Genomic DNA, 21,129 nt, shown 5'->3' with positions numbered 1-21,129 from the left:
AGACAGGGGGAGAGAGAGAGAGAGAGAGAGAGAGAGAGAGAGACAGAGAAGAAAGAAAGGAAGGGGATGGAGGGAGGGAAAGAGAGAGTAGAGGGATGGTAATATTAAACATATGGCTTGCTTCTCTCTCTCTCTCTCTCTCTGTCTCTCTCTCTCTCTCTCCATTCCTGATTTGCTGAAGCCTTCATCAAGGCTGAGTTGGCCTAGTGTACAGCCCAGCCAAAGCCCACCATGATGCTGCTGTCACTTTAGTCTTCTGGAGAAGAAGTCACTTTGGCATTGGGTGCCTGATTGCTCCTATGATCTTTTCCCCTGAAAGATACACTTGCTGACAGGAGAGCAGCTCAAGGATAGGGAGAGAAGGCAACTGAAAGTCAAAGGAAGGTAAGAGCAAAGAACCATGAAGGGACCTATGAAAAATTAACAAGAGTAAGGGATGAATTGCTGAAAGATATTATCGCTGCCTGGTGCCCTAAGGGCAGCTGACAGTTGGCATGATATTTTTCACATTCCTTTACACAATGGAAAACCCACGACCTTGCTTTGTTTATGAGGCAATTGAATATTCTAACTCTAAAATGAGTTTTCAGACCTCTGTTTGGTATTTGGTTAAAGAAAACCAATCTCTTCATCAGTTTTCAAGTGTCCAATATTTTTAGCCCTTCAGATTTTTTTCTTTGAAAGTTAATATTATGGAAACTATTAACTTTCCATAATATTTCTGAATTGTCAGAAGTGGAGAAACATTACCAAATTTAAGGTATAAAACGTGTCCTACTTGCTTTAGTCTTTCTCTTTAATTATCATTTTCAGGACTTAACGTACACGTAAAAAGTCCGTACCTGACACAGTCAAAATAAGATATACTGGTACATAACTAAATTACATGTTTATCTACAATATGCCTTATTCATTTCCTCACAAAGAATTTATTTGATTTTTGGATATTAAAAAAGCCTTCTTTATAAATGAAGTACTGATTCATGCTACAAGATGGATGAGGCTTGATTCCATTTACATGAAATGTCCAGAATAGGCAACTCTATAAAGATGGAAAGTAGATTAGTGATTACCTAGGGCTGGGAAGTGGGGTGAGGATGGGGGATAGGGATTGACAGCTGATGGGTATGGGGTTTCTTTTATAAGGGATGAAAATATTGTAAAATTAAATTGTAGTGATGTTTGTGAGCCATCCTCTTTTATTTCCCTTTAAACCCCAACAAATTTGCACATAGGATTACATGCTACTTTAAGTATTGACATAGCAAAACCACATAGTTGCATTTAGCGGTATTCAGTTGTGAGACACGCTCCTGTTTATACCTCATCTTTCACAAGGTTGTGATGTGGCCAGTGATTTCAAATCTATACACAGAGTGCAATGTTTTCCGGTATAATTAACAAGTGAGAGTTTAAATGACTGATGCTGCATATCTAGTTTTAGCTCAACCATGAAAGCATCTTTTTAAACCAGCAAGTACAACATAAAGAAAGAAATTATATTTAAATAACAATGCTCCCTCCATCTGTAGAAAATCAAACCGCATTACACTAACCCTTCATTTTCTCTATCCTCATTGTTAAGGACCCAGGCAAGTCAAGAGGGATAAATCCCTGTTAGATTTTTTTTTTCTCCTGTTTCCAGTTGTGCAATGAATGAATAAATACACACACAAGAAGAGATACATTAAAGGAACTCTCTTATGAAAGAAAATGCCATAGTGTCTAGAATATGGTGGGTATGTGATAAATGATATAGTAGTTTCTTAAGTGGTGTGTGTGTGTGTGTGTGTGTGTGTGTGTGTGTATTTTCTGCTAAATAGAAACCAGGTTTACAATGTGAAGCTCTTCACTGATAAATATTTGCTTTTTCACTACCGTGTTTCCCTGAAAATGAGACCTAGCCAGACATTCAGCTCTAATGCGTCTTTTGGAGCAAAAATTAATATAAGACTCGGTATTATATTGTATTATATTATATTATATTATATTTTATATTTTATATTATAAAGACCTGGTCTTAGATTATAATAAAATAAGTCTGGGTTTTATATTAACTTTTGCTCCAAAAGATGCATTAGAGCTGATTGTCCGGATAGGTCTTATTTTCGGGAAAACATGGTATATGGGGGATTCAGAATATAATTAGTGAGTTTTAGTATTGAGACCTTTGTTTATTGGGCAGCAGTGAGAGAACAGAATGTCAAAAGACTATGATTTACCTTTTGTTAGTACCATGTTTCCCCGAAAATAAGACCAAACCGGAAAATAAGCCCTAGCATGATTTTTCAGGATGACATCCCCTGAACATAAGCCCTAATGCATCTTTTAGAGCAAAAATTAACATAAGACCTGGTCTTCTTTTCGGGGAAACCCAGTAGCTACTCTTTGTTAGCATGGAGGAAAGAGCATTCATGAAATCCATTTGGTAGGTGTTGGTGTTTTTAACCTCTCACTCTGGTCTCCTTTGAGAACTGTCAGAAAATTAAAAAATTTTCATTCTTCTGCTTTGAGACGTACAAATCAAGAAGTTACAGAAGTAGTGTCCTGAGAGACAAGGACGTTTTCCAATTTAGCAGCCCTAGCCTTCCAGCTGGTTTGAGAGAGGTGTTGAGTACATAGACACCATGCCAAATTGCTTTGACCTGCAATGGTAATGGGAGATAGGAAGATTAGAGAATTCAGAGAAAACATGAAGCACAGCAAGCCATCTCTGCAATTTCATTAAATATCCCCAGTAGTGTTGGTCTTCGTCCTGTTCCTGGCACAGAGCTACTAAAACCCAATGAATTTCCTAAGTGATGAGAGCATAATAGGAGCTCAATAGGAGCTCACAACAAGTCCCTTTTAACCACACCAGAGTTTATGTTAATACCCTGACTTAAAAAGCCTTGTGGATGGAAGCTGGTTGCCAGGGGAACCAACCACAAGTTTTCTGATTTGGAACTTTCAGCTCCTCCCCTAGGGAGGGGACAGGGCTAAGGATTGAATTCAATCACCAGTGATTTAATCGATCATGCCTATGTAATGAAATTTCCATAAAACCACAAAAGGATGAGGTTTGGGTTGCTGGACACATGGAAATACAGGAAGAACAATGTACCCAGACAGCATGGAACTCTGCCCCCATTTCCCCCATACCTTGCCCTATATATATATGCATCTCTTCCATCTGACTGTTCTTGAGTTATATCCTCTTATAATAAACTGGTGATCTAGTAAAATAAAACAAGACAAAAATATCCCCATAGTGGGCAAGCATATAACAACATGTTTCTCTAGCCAAAAGTGGAATATCTCCAAATCACCTTTAGGGGAGTTCTGAGGACAGACGCAGGCACTGTGGAACTCCTAAAATTTGGGAGTGGCAGCATTTGTTTTAAGTTTGCATAGAAAAAAATGAGCTTATCTCTAGGCAGGTGTATCATTCATTCACTAATTTCATTCATTCAGCTCAATAAATAATTAGTGGCAAGTATGTGCCAGGCTCTGCCTTAGGTACTGGAGATATTCTATTAAATCAATATATTAAAATGGATAATGATGCTAAGGAGATATGAAAAGGAGGAAAGAAACTATATTATAATTTTTTCTAATCTTCTCTCCCCTCACCTCCTAAGAGGAAAAAGCCTAAGTTATTATTGGCCCTAGTTCATGAGGATAATGGCCAAAGTAGAAAAACAAACAAATAAACTGGAGACCATGGAGAGATTAGTGGCATCGTGTCAGAAAAAAAGAAAGCTTTATTGGAAATGAGAAAAAGTAGACATAAGAAGGGGAAGTAATGAGGGAGAGAGAAGAGCTTGTATAAATTGAGTTTGCCTGAAACTAATTTTGAAGATCCTGAACGTGGATGGATAAGGACTTTTCGGTAACTTCTGTGTGTGAAATTAGAAAAAGAAAGTGTGAGATGGGAAAAAAGGACAAAGAAATTTTGTTTGAATAAGTGACTTGTTCTTTTGGAATATTCATTTTTTTTTAATTTATTTTTTCTAATTTATTTTTGAATCGATAGTGTGTGGTTTCAGAAAAAAAGTAAGTGTATACAGTAAAATGTTTCCTTCCTAATCTAGTACATAGTTCTGCTTCCCTAAGGCAGCAATTGTTAATTGTGTCTCATATGTCCTTTCAGTAATATTTCTGTATGTGAAAGCAAATGTGAATATATATTTCCCTCTTTTTATGCAACTGGTTCCATACCATATACAGAGGGAAAATGGTGAGAATTACAAAAAACTGATAAAACCAAGTGTTGATGAAGATGTGGAAGGATTACTGGTGGGAATGTAAAATGGAACAACCACTTTGGGGAATAGTTTGACAGTTTCTTAAAAAGTTAAACATATACTTACTGTATGATCCAGCCATTCCATTCCTAGTTATTTACTAAAGAGAAATGAAAGCAAATGTACATAACAATATTTGAACACAAGTTTTTATAGTAGCTTTATTTTTAATAGTCGAAGGCTGTAAACAACCCAAGTGTCCATCAATAGATTAATAAATAAAAAATTTAGTATATTGATACAATAGAAGACTATTTAGCAATAAAAGAAATGAACTATTGATACACACAACAATTTGGATGAATCTTAAAATTATATTATGCTGAATAAAAGAAGCCAGGCAAAAAAGAGTGTATATTGTACGACTCCATTTACATAAAATTCTAGACAATGCAAATATTGATGGTAAGTAGGTCAGTGGTTGCCTGAGGATAGGGGAAAGGGTGAGGATTGGTGTGAGAGAGGGAAGGAAAATTTTGCAGGTGATGGATATGTTTATTATTTTGATTGAGTGAAGGTTTGATGGTTGTATACAAAATCAAAACTTACTTAATTGTACACTTGAAATATATATCGTGTCACTTATACCGCAATCAAATAATTAAAATATACATCTCTTTTGACTAAGTAACTTCACTTGTTAAAATATGTATAAAATATGTTTAATATAGCATTAGTTGAAATTGTAAGAAACTGAGAACAATGCAATGCTCATTATTAGAGGATTAGTTAAATAAATTTTGATGCCTTCATACAATGGAATGTAAATAGTTATTTAACTAATGGTATTAATCTTTATATGCAGAAAGATGCCTAGGATATTTTAGTTATAAAAATTAATTTGCTTGCTGGTAGGGATCTAAAATTTTGTAGTCACTGTGGACAACAGTTCTTCAAAAAATTAAACACGGAATTACTGTATGACCCAGAAATTCCACTCCTAGGTATATATCCAAGAGAACTGAAAACATATGCCCATGTAAAAACCTGTACATGATTGTTCATAGCAGCATTACTCATAATAGCCCCCGAGTGGAAACAACTCAAATGTTCATCAACTGATAAATGGATAACAAATCTGATATATCCACACAATGGAGTATTATTCAGGCATAAAAAGGAATGAAGTACTGGTAAATGCTGCACCATGGATTAATCTGGAAAACATTATGTTAAGTGAAAGATGCCAGACACAAAAGGCCATATATTGTATGATTCCATTTATGTGAAATGTCTGGAGTAAGCAAATCCATAAATACAGAAAGTAGATTAGTAGCTGACAGCCCCTGTGAGAAGGGAGGAATTAGGATTAACTGCTAATAGGAACCAGGGTTTTTTTGGGGGAGTGAAAATATTCTGGAATTAGATAGTGGTGATGGTTATGCAACATAGTGAATAAATTAAACCACTTAAGTAGAGCTTTAAAATAGTGAATTTTATGTTATGAGAAGTAGTATATCTCAATTTGAAAGAAAAGTTACTTAAAAAAACAATGAGGAGTAAAAGATGCAATGTTAAAAAGGTAATTTGGTAATAGTGTAATTAAGTATAGTAAAATTCCCTTTTTGTTTTAGAATTATGTGTGTATGTTAATATATGCATGTAAATAAATTTGGAAAACTGTTCAGTGAACTGTTAACAATAGTTATCTCTCAGGAGTGAGATTATGGAGGACCTTAGCTTTCTAAGTAATACATTTAGGTACTATTTGATTTAAAAATATATGTATAACTTTTGTGATTATGTAAAATCAAAGACTTTTAAATGATTACAGAAAGATGCTAGCAGAGTTTGATATTGAATATATTATATAGGAAATTAAAAAAATATTTAGATTATACAAAAATCACTCCATGTTTCCTTTTTGTATAAATTTAGATTTTTTAATATTGAAAGAATATTTTCTTTCAGTATGTAAATATATATAACATATATGTGAGATATTTGTATATTGAAATACTTTTTAAAGTTTTAAAGTAGTTGTTTCTTGCAGTAGAAATTTGACTTTTGAGCTTCAGAGTACTCACAAATATTTTAGTGTTATTTTTAAGTATATTACTCATGGTCAGTTCAGACTCCAATGAGGTTAATCCTACTCTCTCAATTTTGAGTATAAGGATCAAAATTATCCCTCTCTCAGTCTGAGTCAAATAAGCACCAACATGTCATCAGTAGCTGAGATGAGAGAGATCTTTGAGATCACAGCGGTCTTTCCCTATGTGATGGTGTGGCAGCCATGAAAATGCGCCTCCCAGATCTCCTACTGCAGGCAGGATAATTAACCAAAGCAGCAGTTACTGTGCTCTGACTTCCATCTCTGTGTTCACGCCAAGATCCATTTCCCCTGGATTGTTCCCAGTGACTGTCATGGCAAGGATTTGAAGGCAGACCCATTTCTGAAAGACATAGGACTCCTCTGAAGGGCATCTTAGCTTGAGGACTCTCTGTGGGCCTTGCAACAACTTCCTTAGAACAGTGCTGCAGTCGGACGTCTTCCCTCTCTCCTTCACAGGGGCTCCATCAGCATCGGCTTGATGGTTCTCCCAGTCTCCTCCAGCTCCCCATCTTTCCTCACCAGCATTTGCCCCAATAAATCTCTTATATATCTAGCCCTATCTTAACTCTTGCTTCTCAGATGACCTACACAAACACAAGTAATACCACGAATGATCCAAGAAAAGATTTTGATTTGGGACTGACCCACTAACCATCCAATAGGCAAAGAGGATATTAACCTGGGTGATAGGTGGGGCATGGATAGTCCCTAGCCTACAGTGGTGGGTGACTCAAGTGTTAAAAGACTTCATTGATGGTGACCCCTAAATGCCCTGGCAAAGGAGAATGCTGTTGCAGATGTGATGAATAGACATTTGAAAGCTATGGAGAGAATAATGTCCTCAAAGACAGCAGAGTTGGCTGATTACTGATAAACTGTACCAATGCCAGCACAGGAATAATGAGAAATCCAGAGCCACTATCAAGCAGTTAATGGCTAACTAAGTGTGAGAGCCAGAGGGTCTCTTTGATAGCTTATAAAAAGGCCTTTACCTCCTCTCGTGTGGGAGAGCAGACAGAGTTGAACAGGCTGAAGCTCAAGCAGAATTGCAGAGATTCCCCAGATGTTTAACTGTTCAGCCAAGAGAAATATATCTGATATATCAAGATATATTTAGATAATATATCAAGATAAATATATCTTGATAAATATACCAAGGTGCTGGTCAGGGAACAGCTGATATGCTGAAAAATGGGAAGAGGACCTGTAGATGGATGCCTCTGAGTATACTATCTCTGCAGGATTCTTTCCTGCCCCCGCACCACCACCCCCTTCCAAATCCTTTAGGCCTTCAGAGGTGTTCTGTCCTTCCCTGGTCTGCTAAGACTTAGCACTTGTATCATGTTAAAAGATGTTGCAGAGACCTCTCCCTCACAAGGCACATGTGCTCCCCTCTGCAGCTGCCCTCACCTCCTCCCTGTCTGATAACCAAGGTTCAGTCCCAGTGTAACCTGGATGGGTATGTGCTGGGAATGGTTAAGAAGGAAAGCGAGTATACACCAGAAGAGCTGCAAGAATTAGCTTGCATATATATAGACAGGAGCTAGAGGAGTACACCTTGGACTCTATTTTGAGAGTGCTTGATAAGGGGTTTGGACTTTAATTTTTTCGGTACCTAAGATTTTACACGTTGACAGGAACCTCAGGGAATGCAGCAAACACGCTGCTTGCCCCTAAGAGTGGTTCTTACAAGTCTATCAAAAACAACGTCAAAGAACGACAACATTCAGTGAAGTGGAAATTTCTGAGTTGCTCTTAGCAGGAAAGGATTCAGCAACAGGTCTCGGCTGCAGTGCCAGCTACACTGCTCATTGGTCCTTCTGGTCAGACGAAGGATAAAGAGGCCGAGGGAAGTGGGAGCTCCAGAGTGTATCCTGGGACCACCCAGGCTCTTGCCACTTCAGTTGGGGGTCCAAGGGTCAGGAGCATGCCAGGATACCTTCTCCTAAGTAAAAAACATATTGGTGCATCTTGCACCCCATGATTAAGGAAGCTCAGCACCTGGGTAGGTTTATTGGGCTTGGCAGACGACACATTGGCCCATGTGTACAGGTAACTGCCAGCGCTGAGTGGAGCTCAGAGCATGAAAGGCTCTGCAGCAGGTGCAGCAGCCTTGCTGCTTGGTCCGTATGACTGAGCAGGCCCTGTGGCTTTGTCAGTGTCAGTGATGGGAAAAGATGTGGTGGGAATGATAGAACTTTTCGAAGCCCCATTGGAGGAATCACAATGCAAGCCCCTGGGATTCTGGAATAAGACCATGCCAACCAGCAGGGGTTAGATACCTTTTGAGAAACAGCTCTTAGAGTGTCCCTGGGCCCTGGTAGAGATGATGGTTGTGGACCCTGGGTATAGAATTGCCCATTACTATTTGGGTTCTGTTGAACCTTCTAAGTCATAAATTGGATGGGCCAGTGGTAGTTCATCATAAGAGGGAAATGATATATCCAAGATCAAGCCTGAGCAGGACCAGAGATCGTGAGTACATTGCATGAACAAGCAGCCCAAAGCTTGTATCTTGACCGCTCTCAAAGAGATGCACCAGTGTCCCTCTCCTATCTTACACCTATGGACATATGGCAGTTCCCATACAACCAGCTGAAGGAGGAAGAAAAAGCCTGAGTTTTGTTTATGGGAAAAGTGGCTAGGTATGTGTGGGTGCAAGCTGAAAATTGATGGGGTAGCCTTGAAAGACAGAGGAGAGGAAAATCTTCCCAATGGGCAGAGTTGCAAGCAGTGTATCCGGTCATCTACTTTATACATGGAAGAAGTGGCCCGAGGTGAAAACACTTATGGTACCTGGCAGTTGTTATTGGCCTGGCTATCTGGTCAGGGGCCTGGAAGAAAAAGGACTGGAAGATTGGGACACAGGGGTGTGGGGTAGAGACATGTACTTGGACTTATGGGAGTGGGCATGAACTGTGAAGAGTTTTGTTTCTTACGATAACGTCCACTAGCAGGCATCCACCATGGAAAAGGCACTGAATAACCAAGTAGACAAAATGATTCAGCCAGTTGACGTCAATCAGTGCCAGTAGCCACCTCAGAACTGGCATACGGGGCACAGGAAGAGTGGCCATGCTAGCAGAGACAGGCATCCAACTATTTTGTAGTGAGGGAAGTGGATGGCATAGGCCTATGACATGACTATGACTATCACACCAGCCAGAAGAAGCCAGCGTCACTGAATACTGAAACAGCCTCCCAAAGGCACAGCAGATGCACCAACTTGAGGTCAATACTCTGAAAGCATGGGATGTCCCCCTTCAAGATACAGTACATGCGTTAAACCAGAGACCTCTATGTAGTGCTGTGCACTCAATAGGAAGACCACATGAATTGGGGAATCCGGGGTATGGAGGTAGGAATGGCCTCACTTACCATTACTACCCATGACCCACTGGGGGAGTTTCTGCAGCTCTGGGCTTTGCAGGGTTGGAGGTTCTTGTCCCCAAATGGGGCACATTCTTGCCAAAGGACACAACCAGGAACTGTAAGTGACAGCGGTTGCACTTTGGATTCCTTATGCCTAGGAATAAGCAGTTTAGGAGAGGGCTCACCATCTGGGCAAGGATAATTGACCTTCATTGGGAGAAAATAGTGTGCTTTAAACAACGAGGGTAGGAAGAAACATGGGTGGAACTCAGGTGCTCATTCTTGTGTCTTCTTCGTACTTCCTTGCCCCAAAGTAACTGCTAATGGAAATGTGTTGCCACCCCGGCCTGAAGAGGGTATGATTACAAGAGACCAGACCCCTTGGAGTGAAGGTTTGAGTCACACCACCAGGTAAGCCATTGAGTCCTGCTGAGGTGAGGGGCAGTTTAGAATAAATGTGGAGGAGGAAGAGGATGAGTTCCAGCTGGGGCCCTGAGATCAAACACAGCACCAGGGGTTGTGCTTTATCTTACACCCCTTTTCTGAGCTTTTCCCTCAGAAAGGAAGGCCTGTAGGGACCATGAAGAAGGTGCTCCTCCAACTTAGGATGAGATGTAGATCTGTGCAGTGCAAACAGAAACCTGTGGTGGCCATAAACATGTATGTCTCAGATTTCCCTTAATTGATCCACAGACTTGCCACCATGCTCTGAAATCTATCACCACATTTGCATGAGGTGTGCTTCCCTACGGCCACTCCCAGCCAATGCCTGAGTGTGGCAGGGATAATGAGCAGGCCCATACCTGTAAGATGCTGGCCTCCTGCAGGGTGACTTTGGCTCAAGGACTGCCCATAGGACTGGCTGGAACTTTCTTAGAACTGTGCCCAAGTTCAAGAAGTCACTTCCTTACTCCCTCCCTAGTTTATTCTCCTTCACAGGCGGCAGGCCTGCATCATAGTCTGATGGCTCCTTTTCCATGTTCCCTCACTGGCATTTCTTCTAATAAATCTCTTGCACATCTAATCCTATCTTGGCATCTGCTTCTTGGAGGACTTAGACAGACAGCTCATATATATGCCTGTGGGCGTCGAAGGTAGAATGGTAAATATGTCAGTCTTAAATCTAGTCAACTGGTAGTGGCTGCCAGGGGTTCTGGGTTGAGACAGACTCTAGAGCTGTATCTGGTGCTTTGTAAAGAATGCCATGACTTATTGGCAAGGTCTGCCATGAAGGCAAGGAAGGAGGGTCTTGACATTTCATTAGTAGCTACTTCTGGATTGGGATGTTCCCAAAATCTCTGTCAAGAAGGGTAATGATCAGAGAGGTGTTGTATGTGAAACTTGTGTTAATGATGAATGATATGCATAATGATAGTGAATGATTAATAATGATGGTTAATGATGAATAAAAACGACATAATAATTATATGATGTAATGATGTAATAATATGACTAGATGACATTATTTAAGTAAAGATAATGCTCAATGGTAATTATAAAATGGTATTATATCATTAAGGAGCCTAAAGTCATACTAACACAAGATAATATGTGGTTTAAGCATATTGTTAGGTTGGTGCAAAAGTAATTGCAGTTTTTGCAATTATTTTTAACGTTTTAAACTGCAATTACTTTTGCACCAACCTAATATATAAACAATAAAATTTTCACCCTGAAAGTGTCACATGGAATCTAGAAAAAAAGATTCAAAGCATAAGAATTTGTTAGTGGTCTCCATCTCTGACTTGACTGCTCTGATGAGCTGATGTGATTATTTCTGTTTCCTTGGCAGGTCTGTATTATGGAGCCCATCATAACATACTGCTGTTCCTTAATACTCATTTCCTTTTATATGACTTTGCACTTGTCAAGCAACATTCTGATGTTAGATTTTATAAGGAGATTTTCCTACTAGATAGAAAATGTGATGATCAGTTGATATAGGTTATTCTAATCTATCTAGCATTTATTTCCTTGTTGTAAAAAATCATTTTTAAAATCATAAAAATACATACTGATTATTAAATAATTTAAAAAGTATAAAGCAAAATTTGAACTCCACTTCTTATGTACAGTTTCCTTTCAGTTCTATTTTGCAGGATTAACACTATTTTTTTTTTGTCATAAATTAATTTTCTCCACTGAGTATCTGCTGCTCAAGGTGCTTTCTTTATAACCTTGTTTTAAAGGAATCTCTTGTGTATTTACCCAGAATGAACTAACAAAACTGAGTTTCTAAATACATAAAACTGAGGGCCAACCCTTTCATTCAAAGGTCTTTCTAGCTTCATGAACCAGTCTTTCATTAAGTCTTTTATGATGGCAAACATTATGCTTCTCAAAAAGTGTAAGCTTTAGCTACCTCTCACAGAATATGAGACTAATTTATGAGAATATGTGTAATGCTCTGCTCACTGCATTTTGTGGTTTGTTCAGCCTTATGAACTACCACCACTCATTTGATTTTGTGCAAATTGTATTACACCTTAGTTATTTTCTAGGAGTCTTTTCACTGCCCCAAGGATAAAGTGGTGGAGGGAAGGTAGTGTAAGAAAAGTGATTTTAATCTTAGTGTGAAGTCAGGATGCACCTACTAAGACAGTTTTATAAAGAATGCATGAAGACATATCTGAAATTATGTCGGTTATAGATTGGCTTTAAAAAAAAAAAAAAAGCTCAAGATTATTATTGGCCATTTTCCAACTCCAAGCAATTCCTGATCTGATGAGAAAAATTAGTTCCCTAAGATGAATGAGGGTTAAGTTTTTAATGTACATGAAATTTATTTCAAAAGATGTTCCTTAATGAAGACCATCTGGATCATTATTGAAAGTGCTTTCATTCAAGGATTTACATAATGAGCTTAAGATCGCCAAAGGAAATTATTATCTTAGGAACAGAAAACACACCTTCCCAAAATACTGTTGATAAAACTATAAAGACAAATATAATTTTGTAACTTTAATAAAGCTTAAATAATGGTATTACTTAAAGAGGGAGGGACTACATAATTTTCATAAATGAATCAAACTTACAAAGTGTACTCATTTTATTTGAGGTTGATGAGTTTTAAAAATAATTTCATACAGAAAAAACTGATAAAAAATTTTGTGAGAATAAATTTTTCAGGTGGGACAAACAGGATGAACAATAATACATAAACCTAGTGAGTGTGGGGACACAATTAGAGATATTTTCATGTAGATTAAAACGTACATTTTTTTCAAAAGCAATTTATTCTCTCAGCCTTTCATAAATTAGAATTAATTTTTCTTTCAATTAACAGGCAAAAATATTACCACAGAAGTAAGATACTCTAAAATAGTCATAGGCCTACCTACTCTTTCTCTCTCTTTTTTATTAAAGAAAATCTGGAATTATTTTGTAGCACATTTATTACTTGCCAGTTTCCATAAAATGAAATGCTGTAAAGGCACTTACAAAACTATACAGTAGAAATATCTGGGCTGTGATTTAGTAAATATTGCATTTGTTCAAGTCCTGGAGATGTCGGCCTACTATCCATATTGGCTCTATTTTCTAAGCTTCATTTTCTGATGTTAGAAGTTAGGCATGATTGATTAACTATTTGAGGCAAAATTACTGTACCTTACTTTATATAATAAAGAACGACTGTAGTATGGGAGTGTCATTTCAGTCATGGGACACACTAGATTAGATTGATAGGTTTGATCATCTTCTATTTGAGATCAATGATTGCTGCTTGCAGAACGTTAATAGATGTGTTTTGATCTTTTCTTTTTAAATTTAAGATTATCTATGGGCTAGGCAAAATACCAAGGTCAGAATGTAAATTTGCACACTGCCTTAATATTGAATTTAGCTCTGGTTTAAGAGAAACAGCTCTCTACTCTCATGAGAATAGTAACTTCATTTGTCCTAATGCTGTGATTCTTAGTGCAGATGCTAAAATTAAACATGCAGTAAGATGACTGCAGGGGTCATTACGGCATAGGATAACAATTTGTCCTGGGAAGTTCCAATTTCATTTTTCCATCCTTATTTTCCTATGTGTGGAGTAGAACTTTTACTTTAAATATCAGCATACAGGGACGGCCTTTTCATTGTCATTGGAATTGCAATAAAGGTTTTGAGGCATACCTGCTTCCACGCAAATGCTATCTCATGGCTCAGCTAGATGATAAAACTTTATTAATAAAGTACTAAGATAAACAAAGGCACTCTAATGGCACATTTTTGGTTTTCTCAACTTACTTATTTCCGGGTTTGATAGGTCTAGTTTTTACAGATCTGATCTAAACTTGATTTTAGAAGCCAGGCCAACTGCATTTAAATTCCCAAAGTTACTATAATTTTGTAGGCACAAATGAAATAACAAAATAAACACATGGTAAGATCAATTTTTGGTTGACATGAGGGCCCAGTAGAACTAATCTGCTTTCTAAAAAAAATTAAATCCAAACTAATGACACATATAAACCAGTTTATTAGATTGTCAGTGATACTTTGAGACGTATTCAAGTTAGTTTATTTTACTTCATATAAACAGAGGAAGGGAAGAAAGTTTTAAATTTCAAGCTTTGTTCCGCATGTGTGCAGTTAGCATCCACAAAAGCACCATTGGATATGGAAAAATTAGCACCACAGAATTTTAGGACCTAACTGTTAACATGCATCACTGAAAAACTTGGAACATGAAAATGGAAGTAGTACATGGTATGGTCTGTTATAAGCAATACAAGGCAATTTATGATTTGTTTTCATACAGTACAATACAATCACCAATCAATGAGAACCTTTTAAGTACAAGACAGGACAAAAAACACTTTGTACCCTGTTAACACTAAAGCAGTTACAGATTTAAAAACATGTTTCTTGTAAGAGGCAGTGGATTGAAATTATCCCGCCTCCTCGATTTTTAAATTGAGTTATATAGTTACATGATCTCTTAAGAAAGTATTTTCAAATTTATGTCTCTCTACCTCAATGCTGACAAATGGTCTTTTGAAAACTGAAAGGCTTGATGAATCAAAAAACCAAAATAAAAAGCCTGATAGAGTTAAGAAGTACTCCAGTGTGGTGGAAGATATCCCACATAAGATCAGTTTGAAAATGATGTCAGTGGTGTTGACACTTGTCTTCCCTTCCGTGGAGGAATGTCAAGTACAGAAGCCTTGCATTCTTGATGAACTTCGGTTCATTTCTTTCACTCAGTGCCTTTATTCTGAAGTGTAACATAAGAGACTTATTCCTTATTCCTCAACTGTTTTTGTAGTGTCATAGGGCTGTTCCTTATGCTGGATTTGACAACAGTGAAAAGGTTGATATTCTCTCTGGATTTAGGATAATTTGTGAGCTAAAGAAAAAATATTAATTTAAATTTAGCATAGATGAAATTTTAAAGGGAGTTTTACTATTTTTACAGTACAAACCCATAATGAATATCATTGAAAACCTTTCTGTTAGAAAGCATGTAACAAACCCTCAATTTTAAGTTGTGTCTAGGCCAATTTTGGCATATTAGAGGATTACTGTATAAGAAATGTGCAATAAGAATAGATAGATACAGGTATATTCAGATCTCAATGCATTGATGTCAAGGAAAATATATTTTTACTCACCAAGAGAAGAATATACCTTGAAGCATCTATGCAGACACATGAATCAATCATGTGTCTGCCCAAGTTCTAATTCTGGAATAGTGATAACAGGGTCGTTTAGGAAAAAGTACTCAATTACAGTACGGCAGCAATTTTACGTTGTATGTATTTAACAGCAAAACATTTTTGAAAATAGATTCAGTACTATACGATTAAGTTTACATTTCACCATTTCTATACTTGTAATACATGCGTTTATTTATTTTCCCAGTTTTTAAAAATCCCACTAGGACCAACATCTTTCAGAACAACAATCTAACATTAAACAAAACCTTCTAAGGAAAATATTTAGCATCACAGAAATTTGAGAAAAGTCTGTTCGCAGCATCACAAAATACTCAATAGATCTACATTTAAGATTGTTCATGCCATGACATTAACATACCTTTGGGTTAATATATCTTATTTTAAAAAGAAACAAAGAGACAAACCAAAGAATTGACATGGAATTTATCTTTAGTCCCTCCTTGGTAAGAGAAGACCTCTAATAAACTTGACTCCTTTCCGTACTATGTAATGATAACTGTGTCTATGAAGCAGCATTTACATTTAGTAAAACATTTAAAACTAGTGATAGAGATATGGCCACCACAGAGAAAGAATTAAAGGTAAGTAAAATTGTAGACAAATGTTTTCGTGTTTTTTTTTTTTTTTTAAGTGAACTGTCCCCAAACAAAAAAGAAAGCAAAGTTTGTTCACTTTGAAATATTCTTCTGTTGAAATACTCTTCTTGGATAAAAGTTAGCCTATCTTTATAAATATCAAAAAGATGTAAGGTTACACTTCAAAAAAAATTTAACTTTTGAAAAAAATTATCCAATGTGTTTTTTTGCTGAATGAAATCCATTGTATAAATCAATTAGTAATTTTTTTGAAGAGGAAACAGCTATACACAGAAGCACATCCATGTTACCAGTTTAAACTTGATAATTCACCAGGCATGGCTGATTTGAGCATAGAAGAAACAGAACTGATTTCTTTTTTTTTTTTCCTTTACTTTTCTCTATTTTTCTTTTTCTTTTTAAAAAAAATTTATTGGGGTGACAATTGTTAGTAAAATTACATAGATTTCAGGTGTACAATTCTGTATTACATCATCTATAAATCCCATTGTGTGTTCACCACCCAGAGTCAGTTCTCCTTCCATCACCATATATTTGATCCCCCTTACCCTCATCTCCCAACCCCCCACCCCCCACTCGCCTTACCCTCTGGTGAACTGATTTCTTAATGTTTTAGGTTTACATTAATAAAAAACTCAACTAAACAAAATTGAGTTATGACAGGCTGGCTTAATAGTTTTGATTGCCCATATATTGGACCAACATTTCAAAACAGTAGTACCAATTAAAAATAAGATTTAAAAAAATAAAAGCTGTCAAAATTAGCCTTTAAATTTTACATTTTAACCTCAAATGACTGTAGACAAACTTAAACTAACAATTTTGCCATTATATCACTTTTGTTACTCTTGAGTTTTGTTTCTGTATTGTTCATTGTTTATATTATGTAATGCAATTTTCTGTTAAGTTAAAATAGTTTGAATTATAAGAAGCGTTAGAAAAACACATAAATAGGATAAATTTATAAAAGCATAAAGAATATTTTATGGAATTTTAGACAAATTCTATACAGATAGCTAGTTCAAGGTAATAAAGTGCCTTCATTTCCAAGTAACTGTTTTTTCACTAAAATATTTTAAGGCTTTATAAGAAACTTAACATTATCAGAAGTTTAATAGTATATGGGGTTATGCTATTAATTAGCATTCTTTTGTAGTCTATTTCATTTACTCTTTTAATGCATATTAGGTTAGTTTTAATAATAAGCAGCTTAAATTGATAAAATTTGAATTGTAAATTCTAAATTCATTTTGTGAGGAAAGAGAAAGATGTATAATTTCTAAATGTGGTGATTTGTACATAAGACTCACATTTTGCTTCTGAACAATCTAGTTTTTGTCATAATGTACGGCAGCTAATGTCCCTCAAAAATTCAACAGGATATTTAATGCATGGCAAACAAGGACATCATTCATATATTCTGTTGTCTTTATATTTAAAATGATTGTGCAGCCTCAAATGAAAAGACCATAAAAAAACCTAAGATAAATTCTTTACATACAGGCACATAAATATTTTATTGCAACAGCTGATGTATAATCTGTATTGATGCCAACATCTAATGTTAAGGCATTTATATTTGTTTTCATTTTGTTTCTAATACCCATGAGTGTGTCACAGTAAAATACTGGTAACCTAATAGAAATATATATAGTAGCCATAATCATACAGAATTCTATTACTTCTTATCATTTCACTTTGGAGGATATGAGGGTATTTTAAACACAGCTGTATACTTAGTTCTGTTGGCAGCTTCAGATTTTAAGATAAATTATGACTATATGGACACCAACTTACTCAATTGATTATAATCAATAAAAACTAATTAAAATGTTTGAATATTATCTTTCAGGAATTATTTCTGTCAGAAAATTACTAAAGTTGGGCACCAGATTAAATAGCCATGGTACCCAAAATGCTTTTCTAATTACCACTGGATTAATTTAAAGTGTTCCTTAAATTAGAGGTTTTTGAGGTTAGGATGGAGGAGGGAAGCTAAAACTCATTGCAAACAACGGTTTAAATTAAATGTTCCACATACATAGAAAAACAGGAACTACCAGTAGGTAAAAAGTGCTAGTCTTAAAATTGGGTTTGGTTTTGAATCTAAAGCCTAGTAATTCCTGGCAATTAAAAAACAAATAAAATGGCATAAACTTTTATAATTGCACATTCCTTTACCAAAGTGCCACAAGTTACCAAAAGTTTTTTAGATGCACATGACGCTACTTTTCATAATTCAAGTCTATATAAAGTTTTACCTTTTTCATAATAATATAGTACAGTTTCACAAACTTAGCAGAAGTATAACGAGGAAGATGAATTTTTAATTTTCTAAATACAGTATAATGTGTTTTTAAAAAATGTTAGAACCTTTGTCATTATGAAGATTCAAATCGAAGTCTAGCTAGAGCATTCCCATAAAATCTGAAGATATGAGAATTTATTTGGGTGAGTTTTAGTAATACTTTGTTATGCAGTGCACAGACATCATATGCTTTCTTTTTTCAAACCATAGGTTTAGTTATCGTGTTTTAATCTGACTACATATTATCCTTACTTACTCTCTTTAATTACTGAAACAACAATATATGTAATAACCGAGTTTTGAAAACAGTATTAGAACTGAGGGTTCCAGCCTTAATTGCTCATTCCTATTAAGCACATCAAAAATGTTTGATGCATGGGTTATTAATTTTCATGCTTCTATCTCTTTATTCTAAGTAGAAATGCTAAATGGAAATGTATAAAGATAAAATAATAAGGACAAAAGGACATTAGAGACAAAAGCACCAATACATAGAACAAATAAAATAATAAGCAACTGTGTGGAAGTTCTCCATATTAATCAATTTGTTAAATCAGGGGAAGACAATAAAAAATGAAGATCTCTTTATTAAGTAATAATTATATTAATGTACATTTTAAAAATAAGTGACATGCACATAAGGTTAAATTTTAAATATTTTTGTTGGGTGTGATGAAGTTAAACTAGAGACGTGTCTCATTATAAACTGAGACCCCCCAAAAAATCATATTGTTCAGAGGAAAGAGAATGTAAATCATATCATCTGTCCTCTATTACACCACAGGCTAAACATTATTACCTCATTTAATTAGGGTGAAAAGCATAAAAGAGCTAATGTTAAAATTAGTATTAGTTCATAGTCATGTAACATTAAATGACTATAAAAAAGGAACCCCTTCTTTTTCCAATAGTTTGAGAATCTCAATCTTGGGTATAATGAATGACTATATAAAAACATACAAAAGAAATGCTCAATTCTATAAATTCTTCATCTTCTGAGCATGTAGACTGGGATACAAATTGGCATCCTAGGCCTCTGAGAGAATTAAGAAACTTTAAAAAATAAGTAAAATCAGAAAGGATCAGGCATGATAAATCATTGATAACAACTTCCCCAAACCTAGAATACTGATAGGTTAATCACAAAAAGGTTAGATGTTCATTCTATGTAATTTAATGAACCTTCTTATAGTTTCTAAGTATGAAAGTATAATCCCTTGTTGGTAAGTAATAGTCTTGGATAGTGGCAGCATTTAAAAATTGTTAGAGATAAATACATTAAACATTGACATGCAGATTGTTAATAGAAGCTGCAAACATATGGAAATTACACATTATATTTGATATTCCATCTATATTTAGCTCATATAATACCCCAAATATATGATTCTACAATCTCTCTTGCTAATAGATATTTTCTTGACTTTGCAAAAGGCAGGCAATTCTATTTACCTAATTTAGCTTTTCCTTGGTAACAGTCCTATAGTGATGACATAAATACAGCACATACCTATGAGAACTGTTTCTACCATATAATTTAATGTTGTATGCTATTATTCAGCTCTTTTATAGCACTTTTCATTTCCAGAATGCCCCACAATTAGTTATGATAAATATTTCTCATTGTCTCTCCATAAGGAAGGCAAAGCTAATAAATTGCTTCTGCAGTGGTGGAGCTACAAAGGGTTTTAAAAGATCTTGTATCTCTTTTCCGCTCTGTAGGCAGTTATCTAGCATTGCCATATGCTAACTATCTACCGTGTTTCTCCGAAAATAAGACCGGGTCTTATATTAAGGTTTGCTCCAAAAGATGCATTAGGGCTTATGTTCAGGGGATGTCATCCTGAAAAATCATGCTAGGGTTTCTTTTCAGGGAAACACGGTATACCACATGCTCCTTGGAGCCAAAGACTAGATTTTATTGTCTGCTGTATATCCAGACATAGCAGAGTGTTTAGCTTATGCTGTATGCAAAATAAAATCTGTTGATTTAATGAGAAACGGGATTGAGAAAACAGCCCCCCCCAACTGAAAAGCTGTGCTTGCCCGCTCTTACTTCTCCACTAGAGTAGGGTAGGTGATATTACTTCACCTATACAATAGGGTAGTATTACTGACTCTTAAATCATGACAGCAAAGCCTACATGGTATGTGTTCTCCAGATGACCAGTGATTTGATGGACTGTTACTACAACTACTTCTAAAATTTTGAATTACTCACCTTTCCTTTTGCCAAGTATTTAAATTAAAGGTTGTCTTCAGCATATGATACACTATTCTTTTCTTAAACTAATTCAGGCATAAAGAACAAAGGAAATAATCCTCATAGGTGTATAATCATTAGCATAATTATGGAAAATATCAGAAGGGAATGAAGACAGTTACACATATAAAGCAAAAGGAATTGGGGACTAGTGGATCTTCAATATTTTTGGAAATTAGAGCAGAAAAGTGAAGAGCCTTGAGAAAGTGATTTTAGTGAGCTACGTGAATGCTGAGGTTAAATTAGATTATGTCAAAGTCTCTTCCAGCTCTAAAATTCTATATTGTGCTATCTGCTTCCTCTTCTGATCAGATGGGTATCTGCACAGTATTCAAAGTATATACTTTTTCTTCAGACTTTCTGTTTTTTTAATTTTTGTGTTTTTAGGAGGGTGCAGCTCACAGTGGCCCACGAGGGGATTGAACTGGCAACCCTGGCGCCGTCAGCACCACGCTCTAACCAACTGAGCTACGTGGCCACCCAGAAAGTATATTTTATTTTTAAGAAACAAGGATAGTTAAACTCAAAATGTTTGATGTTTTGGAACTTTTGAACAATGGTGAATATTAAAGTTTTCTT

General features: G+C 35.9%; 1 protein-coding gene across 1 annotated transcript in view; it reads right to left on the bottom strand.

Annotated features, from left to right (window-relative positions):
• Positions 1-14,162: 14,162 nt before the first annotated feature.
• The window catches only part of PURG (purine rich element binding protein G), a 32,582-nt gene continuing 25,615 nt past the window's right edge, over positions 14,163-21,129 (bottom strand). Inside the window, 2 exon segments of the mRNA XM_019750506.2 lie at positions 14,163-15,016; positions 15,019-15,052. Coding sequence (XP_019606065.1) covers positions 14,949-15,016; positions 15,019-15,052 — 102 coding nt within the window. The 3' untranslated portion in view covers positions 14,163-14,948.

Source organism: Rhinolophus sinicus, linkage group LG04, assembly GCF_036562045.2.
Source record: "Rhinolophus sinicus isolate RSC01 linkage group LG04, ASM3656204v1, whole genome shotgun sequence".
In the NCBI taxonomy this organism is placed as follows: Eukaryota; Metazoa; Chordata; class Mammalia; order Chiroptera; family Rhinolophidae; genus Rhinolophus; species Rhinolophus sinicus.
The sequence above is the reverse complement of the archived record's forward strand: the minus strand, read 5'-3'. Positions and strand labels throughout refer to the sequence as shown.